The 19579-nt window shown below is 44.0% G+C and overlaps 1 protein-coding gene across 10 annotated transcripts in view; it reads right to left on the bottom strand.

Moving 5' to 3' along the window:
• Nucleotides 1-1280: 1280 nt before the first annotated feature.
• Nucleotides 1281-19579, bottom strand: part of pcdh19 (protocadherin 19) — an 83986-nt gene continuing 65687 nt past the window's right edge. For all 10 annotated transcript variants that reach the window (XM_021561495.3, XM_021561496.3, XM_021561499.3 and 7 more), the window contains exon 5: nt 1281-4082. In XM_021561495.3, the coding sequence (XP_021417170.1) occupies nt 3493-4082 (590 nt within the window). In that variant the 3' untranslated portion in view covers nt 1281-3492. The remainder of the gene's footprint in view (nt 4083-19579) is intronic.

Here is a 19579-nt window from a genome sequence, read left to right as displayed (position 1 = left end):
GTGCTGGATTGTCATCTCGTTAGTGGAAAGTTGTTTCTCCTGTGCTGGCCCAGGTGATATTTAAGAGAGGCTGGCCCAGTGCTCCGGTTGTTTTGAGGGATGTGGAGGATAAACACCTTTAGTTGTCGTGCCATTTTTGAGTTAAAAAACATTCCTTTGTCAGATTTCCTTGATTTTATTTTGCGGCACCTTTTGGGTTTGATTCGTGTCTTTAAGTTTGGTGTAGGTTGTAATTGTGTTTGTCTCTTCTTGGGGAAATTTAGTGGACACTCATGGTGGGTGTCTTTACATGCCAGTTCTTGATGCTGGTCAATTTTCAGTGGACACCCCCATGAGTGCTTTTCCGAACCCCTCCTTTCATTTTGGTTGTTTTCAGTGAATCTTTGTTAGTTCCCATTTCTGTTTGAGAGACACATTTTGGTTTTCTTACTGGGGAACGTAACAAAATGCGCGTTAAAATTATTTTAGAGCTTTAGTGCATCAAGGCAGCTAATCAATATGATTCATAAAGAGAAAATACTGCCAAAATGACACCTTCCTGGCTGTAAATGTGCATTGCTCCCTCACCTAATGTAAAAGGAATGGCAACGCAAGGCTTCACAGGCATCAAAATCTGTTTCATGATATCTAAAGAAGAGCTAGGGAATGTTCAATGCCTCTAAAATGGTATGCATCACCCACTCCTGCAAATGAAAAGGTCTCAGACATTAGAAATAGACACTTTGGCTGGAGCAGTCCCTAAAGACTTCCTTGCTTAGCCAGCTTGATGTGTAGTTACCGTCCATCACCTGATACTGGTGGCCCTTCCTCATTTATTTGCTCAAATTAGTCAATCGGGAGATTTAAAAATGATGTCACAGAGCACTTATAATGAGAGAGCAGCATCAGCACCTGCCTGGAATCCTAATTGCGCCTTGTGAGCGAGCCTGAACAGAAACTGTTCATTTCCATTTTATCATGATAGATTTAATAGTCATCACTCTATGCACCGTCATGCCATTTTCAAGGAAGCCTTCCAGACGATATTCAGATCACATTATAGATTTGAATGAATTATGGCAAGACAAAAGATAATTTAAAAATGGATAATTGCAATATGCTGGGTCGTGGTCATGCTCATTAATTTACAACAATGCACACACTCTCCTCTCTCTCTCTTTCTCCTCGTTTCAACGTGCATTTATTTCATTATGAGGTATTTGATGGTCATATCGAGGAGTATGTTATCGAAGATGACTTCCTCTCTCATACACTCAGGAAAACAAGGAAACAAAGTGGAGAACATTTAATAGTTTAATAATAAGCTGCTGTATACATTCAGTGATTATTCCGATGTTCATGTTGCCAAAAGCCATGGGTGAGACAAGCAAAAACATTCAGCTACAAGATCTATTTCATTGTATGTAATTTTGTCCTTTTTTTCATTTACAATTTTCCATGTTGTACATAGTTTAACTGTAAAGCAACTGAAAACCGCATTGCTGATTTGCAAGATGGTTCTTCGAAGAACTTAATTTCCTTTAAACATACGATTCCACCAAATCTGTTTGGTCATGACTGAAAGGTTTGTCTTGCTGTTCTTAAATATATTTTCAGACTCAATTCAAAGGAGATGATACATGATGGCACAGCAGTTGAGCAAAGCTTGTCTGCATACCTTCACCTTTAGTCTCTTACTTGAAGTGTTGACAGGGCCTATTCTCTGGTTCACATCACTAAGGCCAGTTCTGAGGTGAGGAACTAACAGGAAACCTTAGTCCAAAAACAGACACACAGAAATAGGTGGAATTATCTCACTAGCTTAAAAAACTAGCTTAACCATCTTCTTCTTACTTAAATATTAAGATTAAGCAATCTTTACGGTTTTGTTTGCTTCTTTTTTGGTTTATTTTGCTATCTCACTCTAAGCTCATTGAACTGACACACTACTATTGGTGCTGAAATTGCAATATTTTTTTTGTATTTTTACATTTTCTATTTGTCCACACAGAAACTTGATGGCACAAGAACTGACCAATAAGAAACTCTTTACAACAAGGTAGACTGCAAGTCAACAGTTGCCAGGGGTAACACAGTAAACAAAAACAAAAAACCAAGTTCATTTTTAAAAATAATCCATAATCATTGAAAAAATGCCAAATAAACAAAAGCCAGTTAATTTCAAGTATAACTTACTGATAAAATAACTACACGGAATTAAATATTCTCATTATACATTTTTAAATTATTTATAAAATATATTTTGGCATATGTTTTTTTGTTTTTGTTTGTGTAACAACGCTACTGTAGCTTCAGTTGAACACCAATGTTTATTTTTATTATTTTTTTACTCTTGAAACAAAACATTAAAGGGATTGTCACATAACAACAGGTTATTAAAAATGATAATAGTAAACCCTATACAGAGTTTCACATAGCAAGACGTGAGTGACGATCCCTTCTATCCTAGCCCCATAGTCAAAAGTCAGAAAAAGTACAAGACCAGAGCACAAAGTTCTAATTGTGCTCCACTGGCTACAATCAAGAATGGGCACAGGAGATTTCAAAAGCAATAAGTATTTTTTTTATCTTCCTCATAGCTCAGTCGAAAGTCTGTCCCACTTCCCAGTGTTGGGAGTGCCTGGGCAGATAGCAAGAGTTCATTAAGCTCCATCAGTGATAAACCATAAATACTGTGCAGACCTCACAGTCTGGTGATACTGGGATGTCCTCCAGTGGGGGGGGGGGGGGGTGTATACAGAGAATACGGATTCTCTTATCAGGCCGAGAAGAAAATGAGACTGGGAATGTGTTGCTTCCCTCTTCCGTCTTCACTACTGACCACTGTTCAAGATGCACATAGAGGCAATGGTTCACAGAAGAAGAATCAAGTGCATGTCTGTCTGTCTCCGTCTGTTGCACTGTGGGGAGCTTTACAAAGGAAACGAGGAGTCAATTTGGCAGCCGAGACAAAACCAAAGAAGGCAATCTCAGTTAGTGACGCAAAAACAGTCAAAAGGCATAAAGTTCTGTACTTTTTTTTATCCGTCACCGTAGGTGTCAGGTCCTCCTAAATCTGAACAGGGGAGAGGCAGAATCCGGCCGAAGGGGCAAGTCACACAGTCAACAGCAACCTGCCTGTCCACTGGCTGCAGAAAACGAACGGAAAACCAAACAAGAAAAGTACTGCGACTACAACAAAGCCACATCTACGGCCTTCACTTTTCTGGAGGAACACAACATGAAGCTCAGCATTTTCCAGTAATATTTCACATCTGGGCTTTGTCCTTAGTACTGTATACTACGCTCAAGTTGTGTCTTTCTCTCTCTCTCTCTCTTTCTTTCTTTCATCGGCTTGACTTTCACCTGCGTACACACAGCTATGGCGGAGTATGTGTGTATATATATATATATATATATATATGTGTGTGTTTGTTTACACTGTGTGTGTGTGTGTGTGTGTGTGGGTGTGTGTGTGTGTGTGTGTGTGTGAGTAAGCTCCCCTGAGGCCCGTTAGAGCACAATGTCCTTCAGGCGCTTGCTGCTGGGAGACTCCTTCTCAAGATGGCTGCCGTCATGGAGGAGAGTGTTGATCTCCCGGACGGCCGGCTCGCTGTCCTTCCCCTCGGGCTGCCGCAGCATGCTGTGGTTGGCAATGCGCTCGGCGCCACGGCACCTGAGCGTGTTGTAGCCGGATGGCACCTTGGCCAGCGGGCTCTTCAGGTGCACAGGGGAGGTGATGGGACTGGCTGCTTCGCGCCCGTTGCCCGCCTCACGCACGGCGCCGCCGTTGGCCTTGGGGCTGCACACCTGAGACTCCATCATTGTCCGCTTGTTGCCCTTTAGCTCACCCCGCTCGGGGTCTTCTGGGCCATCCTTGCCGAAGGTGGCAAAAGTCCTTTTGATGGTGCCGGTGCCACAGTCCTCGTAGTGGGGCACATCTACGGTGGTGGCCTCAATAGACAGGGCGATGACGTTGTTACGTGGGTGGCCATGCTCAGGTGACTTGCCGCGGGCCGGACCAGGCACACGGGGCATCCAGCAGCGGTCCGAATGGCCCAGGATACGACACTCTTCCTGGCAGTGGAAGCCTTCGCTGGGGTCTGCAGAGAGAGGGAAGAAGGGGGAGGGGGAAATAAAAGGGAATGGTTAGATTTGTCTGTTGAACTGGCCGATTTGCCAGGACTGTAACTCATTGACACTTTGCTTTCATGGATTTCACCATGCATTCTTTCAGGTCCTTTCATTTTATTTAACTTCATGTCAGATACTTTAAAAAAATTAAGCAAAGTTTGTTGGAACCCAAACATCCCCAGTTCATATTTTCTGTGGGTAATTTCTCTCTCATGTCTGGTGTTCTTGCCGTTTACACAAGACTACAAGACTTGCCGTTACTTCCTGACGAGATCTGCAAGTTTCAGGCACTTCTAATGCGTCAATTAAAGGACGCATTGTTAAATCAAAGTCCATTTCCAGCTCATGCATAATTGGGTTTTCTGTAGCAACACTTGATGAAAGCCAGGGTTTAAATATTACCACTAAGAGACACCAGCTGCGTTGCCATATCGCTGCCTAGTTCATCTAGCTCAGTCTGTCATCTGCCGCTGAGTTATAAATATCTAATGATGTTTTAATGCTGACAAAAAGTCTGTATTACTACATATCCTTTGTGTTGGAGGGAAGGGCTTTCAGGACGATGTTTGTATCATTAGAACAACAACAACAAGAGCCAAGCACTCTTTGTCAGGAACTGAAGAGCTGTCGTCCTCTTCTCTGCCTTTGTTATCTAAGTAAGAACTGTATTTAGGATTTTTATCCATAGGCCAGTCGAGTGAGTACTTGATGCTGAGGGCTTTGAATCCATACATATTTGATTATTGGCCATCTGGACTGATAACCTAACAAGGGCACATTCAAGATGCCCTCGTGTTTACGAATACCATCAAAGAGTGTTAGCCTCTCACCAAATCACACCCTCTCACAAAGCAGGCAAATAATGGCTTTATACAGACATATTGAACACAGGTCAAGGGCAAGTGTTGTCATGAGAATCAAAGGATGTCGCATTTGTGAAAAAAGACTGAATATAACATGAATAATATCTACAGTATACGGTAGCTACCATGTTACAGGCCAAATAGACAGTAATTTACCTTAACTATTCATCCTCCCGATTGGTCCTTGCCTCCTAGGGGCAAGGGGCCCTCCTCCCACAAGAGAGGCCCAAGGTGACAGGAAGGGATTGTGGGAAGGAATTGCCATCGACCCTCAGCACACCACACGTTTAGATCTGGCACTCGCAGCTTGACAGATCACCTAATTAAAATCACTAATTATCTGTTTTCTTCCCCTCTTTTCTGCACTCTGAGGGGCACCTCTGCTTTGGGTGTGCCAATCTATATTTAAAGATTGCCTTCCAGGGACAAGGCTGCCGAAGCTGTCTCCCTCATAAACTGTGATCTGATGAGACTGACACGACTGAATGACTGGCTGGGTTAGTGGGCCATTTGAACCATGCTATGGCTGATCTCAATATAGGATTATGGGGGTCGTTTATGACCAGGGACACTAGAGCTCAAGAGGCCAAACGGGTAGCCAGGACCATGGGTGACCAACGTCAATTCCATCATGAATGTTTCATGGGAGAGCTGTGCTAAAGGATTACCTTGAGCTTTGCTGTGTGTGTGTGTAGGTTTGTGTACCTTGACACATATTGACTGTGTCTGCGTACTCTGGCCACATCCTCCCTCACTCCCTTCCTCTCTTCATACGCACATCCATACCCGCTCCCGCCCACACATTTCGATGTGTACAGGGGAAAATTGTGAAATTAAAAAAGAATAGAAAATAAAGCTCTGGATCGACTGGTGGCTCAAGTGGCCAAAGTTTTGTCTGTAATTACCAGGGCCTGTGAACACACTCAAGTCCACATCTTGAAAGGGGATTTTCATCACCAATAGTCAATGTTATCACCATGGCAACAAGGGGTTGAGTTTTACCATTATCCATACTGCTCGTGGCAGAGACTGGTTATAGAACACCTGGCATCAAGAGACTGGTTATAGAACACCTGGCATCAAGAGACTGGTTAGAGAACACCTGGCATCAAGAGACTGGTTAGAGAACACCTGACATCAAGAGACTGGAAAGAGAACACCTGGCAACAAGAGACTGGTTAGAGAACACCTGGCATATTGCACAATCTCCCCTTCAAAACTTCTGCTCTCTTATGAGGCTCTTCCTTCTTTTCCAGGGGACTTGGATTGATAGATTTGAAACTTGTTTTCCCGTAGCCTGACTGAATGGTCTCAGGACACAAAGAAGACATAATCAAACACTACGCTTTATACAGAGCCGTCCATGCAACAGCAGTGAATAAACCCCTTTTCTCACCCTCTTCCTTTAGAGGGATCTCCGGAGAGAGAGAGCGGTTCTGTTGTAACTGACATCGTTCTGAAAGCCTGAGCGCCATCAACAGAACATTCACATCCTGCCTCTGCTTAGAGGCTCACCACACAAGCAGATGTCGTTGTCAAAGGTCCCCTAGAAGACGACAGAACAACATTGAAAAGAAAGAAAAAGAAAGGAGAGCGACGGGCCATCGGTCAACCCCTGACAAAGCCCAATCTCTTACTGGGAAAAATCGAAAGAAGCTAAATCTAATGCTCACAAACAAAGCAATTAAAAGCTCTTTATAGCTCTGCCGAGGTCTGAAACACCACAAGCCAAGAGGAAGACCAAGAAGGAGGTACCCTCCTGCTGTGAATGCCTATTGAAAGTCATCAGGAAAATAAGCTTGCTAATCAGTTACGGGAAAAAGACTTAAAGTACAGAGCGGTTCTATATCAGTAGGAACATTTCCTAACTAGGATTTAATACCTATTAATTACTGAGGGCACTCCGTCGGGAGCCAGAAGCTCGCCTGTGTTTTTCAGTCATTCCAGATTTGAAATAGAAATAGAGTTAAATGGAGAGAATGGGAAAATAACAAAATCACAAGGATCCAAGTCCCTCACCACTGCTGACAAATCGGAAATGTTGTGCTTTTAATTCCGAATTGGGAGTTCCAAAAAGTATCAAAGGCTTTGGGGAGCACTTTAAATATGTATGTCCTTATGCACACGTCGACTGGTGTTGGCGATTAATAAATATTGCCACTTCAAATTCAATAGCCGTAATTTCCTGGTAGATATCGTTTTTGTTTTACCTGGAATAACATCAGTTTACATCAGCATGAAGAAGAGAGCTCACCTGTTCCCCCTCACTCCAGCATCCTCGGCTGTATTCAAGCACTAGTAGCCTCGCTCATTCAATCACCTCACTTCCTGTCCCCATCCTCATTCACGGGAAGGAGTTACAACCTTAGGTCTCGACAGATAGGAAATCAGCGAGTGGCTCTATGAGCCTTGCACAGCAATCCCTCAGTTTACTGTTGCTAGTCGTCTTTAACGATCCTCCCTAGTCACACACCTGGAGGGGCTATTTGTTTGTGGCTAATGTAGCAAAAGTGAGAGAATCATCTGAATCGGTGAACGGCTAAGGATGAAATATCCTAACAGTGAAGACATAAGGGAAGTATTTACATCACATGGAGAAAAGACTCTACCCCCTAAACTCGTCCTGTTTGGCAGGGTAATGTGGTCTCACTTGAGAAACAAACACTGTTTTCCCTCCAAAAAGTTCAACAAGAGATCCTCCAGGTTCAAAACAGTGATGTAATCCTACAACATGAGGGGGAGGAAGGCAGAGTAATGTCCTAACTAGAAAGCCAGTGGTGACTTGATGCAAACCCAGATTCTGGAGACTACGCACACTCTGTTTCTATTGGAGGGCTTAATTGCGGCCATAGGGCTGTGAGATCTTCTGTATGACACCATTCAGTCAGTTTGGGTTTGCTGAACGATGAGCCCTAAAAGGAATTTAGAGCAGTAAGATTCTATAAAAAGTAGTATTAGAAAAAGGTGGATGAGGATATATGCTTCAAGATAATTGGATATACTAATAGTCTCCCTATGGGTAAGACCGCTTTATTTAGCAATGATTAGAGCAATTTATAATGATTACAATAACCCAATAATACCGTGGCAACACTTTATGCTGACCCAAAATAAAGGAAATCATCAGACGATATCATGTCCAAATCATTCATCAGACGCTACTCTGGCAAACTCATAATTTGGGGATATTTTCAACTTTTCATTTATTTCGCCCTCAAAAAGCTTTACTTTCTACTGTCAGTCTGTGGTTGTTGTTTCACCCCCATGCCATCGTTGATATTGCTGTCTGTGTCCAATTGCTGAAACAATGCATTTGAAGATTATCTTTGCGAGAGGACAAAATAATAGTCTCTGAGAGAGCGAAAGAGCAAACCGCCAAGGTTGCCATTTAGTTTTCTCTCTTTCACATCGCTGCATGAGTGGTGCTGGTTGTGGCTGACTGGTATGAAATGAGAATGAAATCAACAGAGCAGTTATCCACCCGCTGACCCCTTTAAGGACAAGGCTGGTGGCGGGACGCCTCTCCCCCTCCATGTCTGTCTGTCTGTCTGTCTGTCTGTCTGTCTGTCTGTCTGTCTGTCTGTCTGTCTGTCTGTCTCTGTCTGTCTCTGTCTGTCTCTGTCTGTCTCTGTCTGTCTGTCATTACTCCTCATGCACCACAAACCAAGCCCCTGCGTTCCTGCACTCGAAGTGCCAGTCCCTATCTGTGACAGTGGAATTGCTGTTTTCTAATTGCTCTCCATATTAATTTTCCATTCTACCAGCCAAACACTAAATTATCAAGATTACATCTAAATTGTTGCCGCAGCCTCTCAATGCTCAACCGCTAATGCAGAAGCTCCCTCAGCAGACAAATTAGAGAGAGGAATTTCAGAAACAGGGAACTAGTGGAATTGAGTGTCTGTGTGGTTGGTTGGTGCTGGAGCTGAATTTGAATTCTCAGGCAACCCTGGACTGTGCTGAAAACCTTGGTTGTGTTCATTAGGCACAAAAACGGAAGAAAATGGTACCCCAATCAGCACAACCCTGATTAACTTGGTCGTGGCTTACCTAGACACAGTGGGTCAGGGCCTTTACAGGTTTGTCTGCTTTAGCTAGCGGTATCGCTATCTGGTCTGCTTTAGCTAGTGCTAGGGCTAACTCTATTTTCCATCCTATCACTGGGCTTGAGCGGGGCCTGCCAGTGAGGCAGCCTCCCCCACTACTACCCACCAGGGAGTCCAAGCGCTGCTGTCAACCCAGCCAGCCAATTCAGTCGGCCGGTGCCATTAATCAGCCGCGAGCCCTGGCTCTTGCAGGAGCGCAAGATGGAGTGTGATGGTCTTGTTTTTACAAACAGTGGAGGGGCACCCTTACCGCGCCGCACAAGCCCATCATTCTCCCAGCACCGTCACAGAAGCCGAGGCCTATCCCTCCACTCATTCCTCTCCCTCCACTGCCTCCTACTCCCAACAGCATCTGGTTCACTCTACTCCGTCCTCCTCCTCCTCCCATCCATGAGTCCATCTCTCCTCCCCATGCTCTGTTTTCCCTCCTTCCTCTCTCCTCCTTCCTCTCCTCGTCTCTTGTCTTCTCTCTTGTCTCACATACAGCACATCGCTTTTAATAAATCTGCCCTTCTTCCCAAAAATCTCTCCTTTTTTGTTATCTGTATCTGACCCCTCCAAACTTCCTCCTCCTTTCATCCTCTTTTCCATCAGTCAGATTATTAATTATGGAGGAAATTAGAGTCGCTGGGAAGCCATGTTAAGACTGTCGTACGGATTGGGAACCATGAGAGCGGGGTTTCATGCAGCCCTAGCTGGTTCCATTTTGGAGCATTAGTACCAGTCAATTTATCAAGGAAGTGATTTGCTACCTAGTCTGCCGAGCGGACGGGTAAGTGTGTCTGACAGGCCAGTCTCTTCCGTGAAGGCCCCGGGTGCGGTTTGTCGGCGACTAACGCAAGCTGACAGGTTAACTTATATCTCCGGTCAACACCAACAACCACCACCACGGCCGTTGCCTATTTCTTTTACAAGTAGTGTTTTCATTAATTATTTTGAACGCCACACGGTAAATCATGCCAAATTCCAGAGGAGCATTTTTCCTCTAACCATCCCCTGCCTCCTCTCCTCTCCATTTTCCCCCTCCCTTTTCATTCTGCTGCTCCATCAACCCCCAGCGCGTGTGCATTCCATCACAGGTTCCCCCTGTTTTAAAGAATGAATCTCCAAACCGGTGTTGACAAACAATGCAGTGGCTTCTAAATTGGTACAAACAGCATCTGTTTAACAGCTGTGTAACTGCGATGGGGAGAAGAGAAGAGAGAGGGAGAAAAAAAGCAAAAGCATTTGCTGTTTTTATAAATCACTTTGTCATCACTGCCTACTGCACTGTTTTGTTCAAAGGCAGAAGCGGCGAGCCAATGGACTGCTTGATATAGTGGTAACGAGCACGAGCTCGTTGTCATGATGACATACGTGCGGTGGGCTGGTGGGATGGTTTTTCCACGCGCCCTGTCTGGCGACTAATTCTAATTCTTGCTGGGAGGCACATTTCCACACCCTATCATACAGTGTTTTATATATACCCCCGGAGCCAGCGATGGCATTTTTGTACAGGCTTCTGTGACCTCTAGTTGCCATTGATGGTTATATCTCCTACACTCTTAGAAAAAAAGGTTCTAAAATGGTTCTTCGGCTGTCCCCATAGGAGAACCCTTTGAAGAAACCTTTTGGTTCCAGGTAGAATCCTATTGGGTTCCATGTTTTACATGGAACACAAAATAGTTCTACCTGGAACCAAAAAGGGTTCTCCTATGGGGACAGCCGAAGAACCATTTTAGAACCTTTTTTTCTAAGAATGTAGGTGATATAACCATCAATGGCAACTAGAGGTCACAGAAGCCTGTACAAAAATGCCATCTCTAGCTCCGGGGGCTCAGCCTTTACTGGGAACGTGGAATATGGAGATAGAAGGAGGTAGGGGACACTCAGAGGGGCAGGTTTCAAAGTGATCATGACTGATCTGGTGTGATGTAGGCGACTTGGATCAGTACGTTGTAATAATTCATGCGATGAGGGGGGTTAATACGCTGCGTGAGCAGCCCGGGGCTCTGATTCGACAACAGCCCATCTCGACTGGATCTTAAACAGGCGTACATGCATGGAGAGTTAAGCTAAGATGAGTTGAGCTGGGCTGAACCAGGACAAACTGGGCTAAGAGGGTAGTGGAGGACTCCACACACACATAGCCAGGTCAGGCCAACCTATCAGAGCCTTAACTGTATAGCATCATGGGCGACCAGCTCATTAGATGCAGAAGAAGCCATTGTAGTGGTGCTCCCCCACTAAAGTTGGCCTCCTAATGGCAGACCCTCAACGTAACCTGGCTCACTGCAGGCCCACAACAACAGTGGCACGCACCCCCAGAACACAAATGTCCTCTCCATAATGGCATCGGCAGCGGCAGGAAGGACATCTTTAAATACACTATATCAAATGTCGCATTTCTGCTGTGTTTAAGCTTGACCGAGCTAGCGAGCTAATTTGCTTTAGCAAAAACCCTTGAGTCTGAGAGAGGGAACGAGGAGGGACAAACGCAGACAGTAAATTACATCTGTGGTGGGGAGACAAGGAAGAGCTGGGCTTTTGGGGTTGAGGGATGGAGAGGGAAGAGTAGGGTGAGGCAGGAGGATGTTAACCGATCGGCAGTGTAGGCAGGATGAAATGATCTGTGAGAAAAGAACAGGAAAAGCTGAGGTCCTGAGGTTTTCTACTCATCTCCAGGGAGACACTTATTGGACAGCTTTCAAATTAGTCTATTTGTGGAGTTTGTAGAACCAGAGTTGGAATATATTAGAATAGTATTTTCAGGAATACTATTGCAACAAAGGACAACGTCGATGTGTAACGTGCTGCACATGCTACTTAACACTTCTATTTTATTGAGATGATTTCAGTATTGCAATACACGTTCATGCCCTATCACAATCTAACACATGACCAAATAATGTTGAGGGGAATGGATGTGCGATTGGGCAATGACAGACAACATATTCCAATATACCTCAGGTCAATGCACTTTACACATAGAAACTCCACTCTCACCCTAGTGCTACCATAAAGCAAACCTTACATTTTGTATTTTATTGTGTGGTGTTTTATTTGCTCAGGAAACCCAACACAATAGCTCAGTACCCATCAGACTATGAACCCACCTGGACATCCGGCAGCCTGAGCTCAACAAATCAATGTGTCTTTCTCTAAACAGCTGGGCCCAGCACACCGAGGCATAGAATACACTAACATCTCCAGAATCCTTGGCTTCATCCCAAATGGCACCCTTTTCCATAGAAAATGCACTACTTTTGACCAAGAGCTCTATGGCTCTGCTTATGGGCCCTGGTCAAACATTGTGCACTAAACAGGGAGTAGGGCCCAATTTAGGACTCATCCCATCTCCGTCTCTTCCCAGCGAGACTCGGCACTGCTTGAACAGAGGCCCCTTACATAATTAATGTAATGTGCCATCTCATTCAGTCATGTTCACTCTGTGTCAGCCGGGACTATGTGTTTTATATTCCGTTTTATCTCTCAGCAGAAAGACACACGAGCATTCTCTCTCCCCCTCTCTCTCTCTCTCTCTCTCTCTCTCTCACGCACTCCCTTCCTGTATCTCTCTCTCTCTTTCTCCTGTTATTATTTCTTACATTGTCTCCATATCTTTCCATATCCCTTTTTCCTGCTCACTTGAACAATCTATGGAAGTAGGACAACGTGGGGGGCTGCCGAGTGTGCTGGGCTGATTTGGCTGTGCATGCAGAAAACACTGCTAAGCAGGAATGGCCCCCTGGGGAGAGGCTAGCGGTCCAGTAGAGAAGCTTGATAAGAGAGAGACCTAGTCAGCCAGCTCTGCCTGGCGCGGGTCAACCTAACTTTCACAGCACCGGTTCAATGGACCAACCCCTAGGAAAGGTAAAGTCCTGGGGAATTTTTATGAGAGGAAAACAGAAGGAATAAGAAACTATTACCATTGTCGCCGCGGCAACGGAAGCAGCAGTCCCTGCCATCCCCCACACCTTAGTATTACATACAGACACATTGAGACTAATGTTGCACAGGGGCTTGTTGTGATTTTCTCCAGCCACAAAAGGCCCTTTTTGTTTGGTGTCTGGAGAACTGCTGTTTCTATCCGAGGGTCTCCATTATTCATAGCTGAGAGGGGCCTCGCTGTGATGGCACATAATAGCACTGAGCCCATGGCAACACCACTCAGTATTTTCTAGCATTTCTCTAGTCACTGCCACTACAGCATAGAGGGGTCTCTACCATTTCTCTTGCCACTGCCACTACAGTGTAGAGGGGGGTCTCTACCATTTCTCTTGTCACTGCCACTACAGCATAGAGGGGTCTCTACCATTTCTCTAGCCACTGCCACTACAGCATAGAGGGGTCTCAACCATTTCTCTAGCCACTGCCACCAGAGTGGAGAGGGAGTCTCTACCATTTCTCTAGCCACTACAGCGGAGAGGGGTCTCTAATATTTCTCTATTCACTACAGTGGAGAGGGGGTCTCTAACATTTCTCTAGCCACTACAGTGGAGAGGGGGTCTCTAACATTTCTCTAGCCACTACAGTGGAGAGGGGGTCTCTAACATTTCTCTAGCCACTACAGTGGAGAGGGGGTCTCTAACATTTCTCTAGCCACTACAGTGGAGAGGGGATCTCTAACATTTCTCTAGCCACTACCGTGGAGAGGGGGTCTCTAACATTTCTCTAGCCACTACAGTGGAGAGGGGTTCTCTAACATTCCTCTAGCCACTACAGTGGAGAGGGGGTTGTCACCAGTACAGACAGACAGAGAGTGAGGGAAGAAATTGAAAAAAAGGAGGAAAGGAAGGGAGATTTACAGTACAGTTAAATGGAACCTGACTATGGCGTAAGGGGGGGGGGGGGGGGGGGGTACAGTACAGTTACATGCACACAATAATTTTGTGAATCTTCCTATTAATATTTGTTTGTTAAAAACATTTACATGCTTTGCAGGAATAACGACTTCCCTAATAATCCTGTTTACACTCAAATCAATCAAAATAAATGTTCTACCACAGCAACCATGCTATTTTTGGGAAGCCTATTTGATTCTGAGTTCGGACATATAAAGTTGGTATGTGAAAACTATTTCTAAGGTGCATACTTTCCGTTTTTCCAAACTCACTTCGCTTGTGCCTAAGAGGGAGGCTGGCACTACCGGTGCTAGCACATGCACAGATCAAATACCCACGCCTATTAAACTGTTTACATGTCCTAATCATTTGAAAGATTGCTTAGAAAAGTAGATGTTTCATCGGCGTATGCTTCCTTTGATTTTGACCTTGGCCGATTTAAGATAAACAGAGTAAAGTGTTTACATGACTATTGCATAATCTGCCTACTACCATAATCAGTTTAAAATCAAATTATTAGTGTGCTTGTAAATAGGGTTGCACATTTTGGGGAATATTCAGAGGTGGAAACTTTCTGTGGGAATTAATGGGAATATATGGGAATTAACAGAAGAATTTGCTAATTAATATTAATACCATTTAAATGTAAATGTTTTTTGCATTGGATATACAGTGCCTTGCGAAAGTATTCGGTCCCCTTGAACTTTGCGACCTTTTGCCACATTTCAGGCTTCAAACTTAAAGATATAAAACTGTATTTTTTTGTGAAGAATCAACAACAAGTGGGACACAATCATGAAGTGGAACGACATTTATTGGATATTTCAAACTTTTTTAACAAATCAAAAACTGAAAAATTGGGCTTGCAAAATTATTCAGCCCCTTTACTTTCAGTGCAGCAAACTCTCTCCAGAAGTTCAGTGAGGATCTCTGAATGATCCAATGTTGACCTAAATGACTAATGATGATAAATACAATCCACCTGTGTGTAATCAAGACTCCTTATAAATGCACCTGCACTGAGGTCCGTTAAAAGCGCAGAGAGCATCATGAAGAACAAGGAAGACACCAGGCAGGTCCGAGATACTGTTGTGAAGAAGTTTAAAGCCGGATTTGGATACAAAAAGATTTCCCAAGCTTTAAACATCCCAAGGAGCACTGTGCAAGCGATAATATTGAAATGGAAGGAGTATCAGACCACTGCAAATCTACCAAGACCTGGCCGTCCCTCTAAACTTTCAGCTCATACAAGGAGAAGACTGATCAGAGATGCAGCCAAGAGGCCCATGATCACTCATGATGGACTGCAGGCCCATGATGAACTGCAGAGATCTACAGCTGAGGTGGGAGACTCTGTCCATAGGACAACAATCAGTCGTATATTGCACAAATCTGGCCTTTATGGAAGAGTGGCAAGAAGAAAGCCATTTCTTAAAGATATCCATAAAAAGTGTTGTTTAAAGTTTGCCACAAGCCACCTGGGAGACACACCAAACATGTGGAAGAAGGTGCTCTGGTCAGATGAAACCAAAATTGAACTTTTTGGCAACAATGCAAAACGTTATGTTTGGCGTAAAAGCAACACAGCTGAACACACCATCCCCACTGTCAAACATGGTGGTGGCAGCATCATGGTTTGGGCCTGCTTTTCTTCAGCAGGGACAGGGAAGATGGTTAAAATTGATGGGAAGATGGATGGAGCCAAATACAGGACCATTCTGGAAGAAAACCTGATGGAGTCTGCAAAAGACCTGAGACTGGGACGGAGATTTGTCTTCCAACAAGACAATGATCCAAAACATAAAGCAAAATCTACAATGGAATGGTTCAAAAATAAACATATCCAGGTGTTAGAATGGCCAAGTCAAAGTCCAGACCTGAATCCAATCAAGAATCTGTGGAAAGAACTGAAAACTGCTGTTCACAAATGCTCTCCATCCAACCTCACTGAGCTCGAGCTGTTTTGCAAGGAGGAATGGGAAAACATTTCAGTCTCTCGATGTGCAAAACTGATAGAGACATACCCCAAGCGACTTACAGCTGTAATCGCAGCAAAAGGTGGCGCTACAAAGTATTAACTTAAGGGGGCTGAATAATTTTGCACGCCCAATTTTTCAGTTTTTGATTTGTTAAAAAAGTTTGAAATATCCAATAAATGTCGTTCCACTTAATGATTGTGTCCCACTTGTTGTTGATTCTTCACAAAAAAATACAGTTTTATATCTTTACGTTTGAAGCCTGAAATGTGGCAAAAGGTCGCAAAGTTCAAGGGGGCCGAATACTTTCGCAAGGCACTGTATTTACCATATCATATCATTTTGACCGGGTCTCTCTTGGAAAAGAGATGTTATATTAATGGAGAACAACCTGTATAAATAACAGTACAAAAATAAAATAAAATAATATGGAGACAAACACTTGACCTTATCATAAATATACATTATTGCAAATGATTAAATCCTTCCAATAGAAATGTAAAAAACAATTTAGTTATGAATTTAACTTTAATTAAATGAGTTGACTCTTCACATGGGATGATTTCATTGAACAACAAAAGGGAATATTTAATGATCCCAATGATCCATCGCATCTCCCAAAAACTTTTTCAACATACATCTGTTAAACGATAGTCTAGATACTAAAGCTTTGGTTGTCTTCCTCTCAGGCTTCCATGTCTTCTCCCTGGACCTCCTCAATGTCCACCTCTTGAACATCAGACTCTGAGGCCTCATCTTCACTGTCACTTTCCAACCTTGTTGAGGATGGCTTTTTGCCAGGCTCAAAAAGCCTCAAATTTGCCCGGAAGGCCACCAATCTTCAACCCTTGTATTAGTCAGCCTGTTGCGTGCTTTGGAAATTTACCGAAAAGTTTCCGACCCTTTGCAACCCTACTTGTAAACATACTCATTGACATTAAATGCCATATCTGTGGCAAGGGAGCAAGAACTCAGCTTGGCTCAGCCCCTATGCCAGCTGGAATACCCCTTGTAGGGATGGATCACACACATAACAAGGTTTGTAGGTTGGTCGTGGAGGTGGGGACGGGAGGGCCCAGACATGTCCTCAAGGACACCCATGTCAGAAGGAACTCCTCGTGTGGCGGGATATTAAATAAGACATCTACTGTGAGTGCCGAATGATATCAGTGTCCATGGTAACTAGACTTATTAGGTTGTTTTTGATCTCTTTGTGATGCTAATGAGAGCTGACCTGGGAGAAGGTGTATGTCCCAAATCACACTCTAATCCAGACATAGTGCACTACTTTTGACCAGAGCCCTATGGGTCAAAAGTAGTGCACTATATAGGTAATAGGGTGCCATTTGGGACGCAGTCAAGGAAGTACAATATTCCCATTATAGTAATGTGTGTTATTAATATGGCCTGGTGAAAACTAAGGGGCTTGAGACCCCTAATGTATATATGGCGGCTCGTGTGTCTGGAGCAGTTCATTGTCTGGGGTTTGGCGGTGGCCGGTCGGTCTCTCTCTCTGCTGTTTATGTGTAGCCCTGAGTTTTAATAGAGAATGCATGAGAACAAGCCAGCGCATCATTAAAAAAAGCCATTTTGAAGCTTTCCTGTCTGCCATTAAATTTAACGGCTAACCTCTCCCATTACTTTTTATCCTCCTTTTTAAAGGGGTGGAAGAGGAGGAAGAGCCGAAAATGATAATTGGCTCACCAAGAAGAATGAAGTGATTGAATGGAATTCCTTCCTTTATGAGATAGAAAAAAATAACCCACATACAAAGGGAAAGCTATTCGATTGGCATACCCAGAATGCACTTGGGGTTGTTGTTCTCTTATTTTTCTCTTAGACCTCATGGAGGAATGGAGGTTGCGTAAACTCAGAGTGGCTGGAGAGGAGGCATGTGCACATGATGGTCTGGGCAGTGTGTGTGTGTGTGGTGGAAGTAGAGTCGTCAGCATCAGCAGGCTCCTAGTTTATCAGTATTGGCCACAGGCCTTCTGGCATGGTTGGAGAGGTGAGGAAGGCTACAGGAGTCCACAGGCTGTTTACTGATCCCCTCCCTCCCTTTAATCTTTCATCAATAGCTGATCATCTGGACCCTGGCTGGTCAACAGGTAGGCTTTGGCTGCAGTCATTCTGTACCAAGGGGAAGTCCCTCCCTCAACCTCAAAATTATACCCTGTTCAAAATGGCTGGATTTCATTTCAATACCGTGATCATCATAGGGGACAACCAAGGGGCACCCGACAATAATCAGTGAGGCCGAGACAGAGAAAAGAGGTTTGGTTTACTTCTTCTCAACCTGTGGAACCTGAAATCCATGAAAATACTTAATTATGCATGTTTTATAGGTGTTCTGGCACAGCTGGCGGGGTAGTGTTTCTGCTCAGATAAAAGGGGGTCTGCATTCCAAATGACTGAACGTTAAAGACTAAATCAATCGGCGCTCAATATACATGAAGCAGAGTGAGAGATATGGAAATGCCAGATGCCCAGGGCAGTAATCTTTTGTCACCACCTTAATTACCACAGAAGAAAGAGGAAGTGGCGTCTTCGCCGTAACAAATTCCATATATGTAATGTCGTCAAAGGGGTTGAAATGCGAGGGGAGGAAAATTTAAAAGCAGCATAAAAGGTGACAAAAACACTGAAAGACATCAACAACACAGAGACACATCAACAACACTGAGACACATCAACAACACTGGGAGAGACACATCAATAACACTGAGACACATCAACAACACTGGGAGAGACACATCAATAACACTGAGAGACACAACAACACAGAGACACATCAACAACACTGAGACACATCAACAACACTGAGACACATCAACAACACTGGGAGACACACATCAACAACACTGAGAGACACAACAACACTGAGAGACACATCAACAACACAGAGACACGTCAACAACACTGAGACACATCAACAACACTGACACATCAACAACACTGGGAGACACACATCAACAACACTGGGAGACACACATCAACAACACTGGGAGACACACATCAACAACCCTGGGAGACGCATCAACAACCCTGAGACACAACACTGAGACACACATCAACAACACCCCTTCACTTTATCCACATTTTTACAGTATTATTCTAAAATGGATTAAACTTTTTCCCCCTCATCAATCTACACACAATAACGAGAAAGCAAATATTTTGCAAATGTATTAAAAATACAATGTAATAAATGTAATATCACATTTACAAGAATATTCAGATCCTTTACTCAGTACTTTGTTGAAGCACCTTTGGCAGCGATTACAGCCTCGAGTCTTCTTTGGTATGACGCTACAAGCTTGGCACACCTGTATTCGGGGAGTTCCTCTCATTCTTTTCTGCAGATCCTCTCAAGCTCTATCAGGTTGGATTGGGAGTGCTGCTGCACAGCTATTTTCAGGTCTGTCCAGACCTTAAATCGGATTCAAGTCCGGGCTCTGGCTGGGCCACTCAAGGACATTCAGACTAGTCCCGAATCTACTCCTGCGTTGTCTTCGCTGTGTGCTTAGGGTCATTGTCCTGTTGGAAGGTGAACCTTCAACCCAGTCTGAGGTCCTGAGCACTCTGGGGTCCTGAGCACTCTGGAGCAGGTTTTCATCAAGGCATCAATGCATTGTCAACTGTGGGACCTCATATAGACAGGTGTGTGCCTTTGCAAATCATGTCCAATAAATTGAATT

The sequence above is a fragment of the Oncorhynchus mykiss genome, chromosome 14, assembly GCF_057628025.1.
Source record: "Oncorhynchus mykiss isolate SJ-2025 chromosome 14, ASM5762802v1, whole genome shotgun sequence".
Taxonomy (NCBI): Eukaryota; Metazoa; Chordata; class Actinopteri; order Salmoniformes; family Salmonidae; genus Oncorhynchus; species Oncorhynchus mykiss.
Note: the sequence above shows the minus strand (reverse complement) of the source record. Positions and strands in the feature narration are given on the sequence as shown.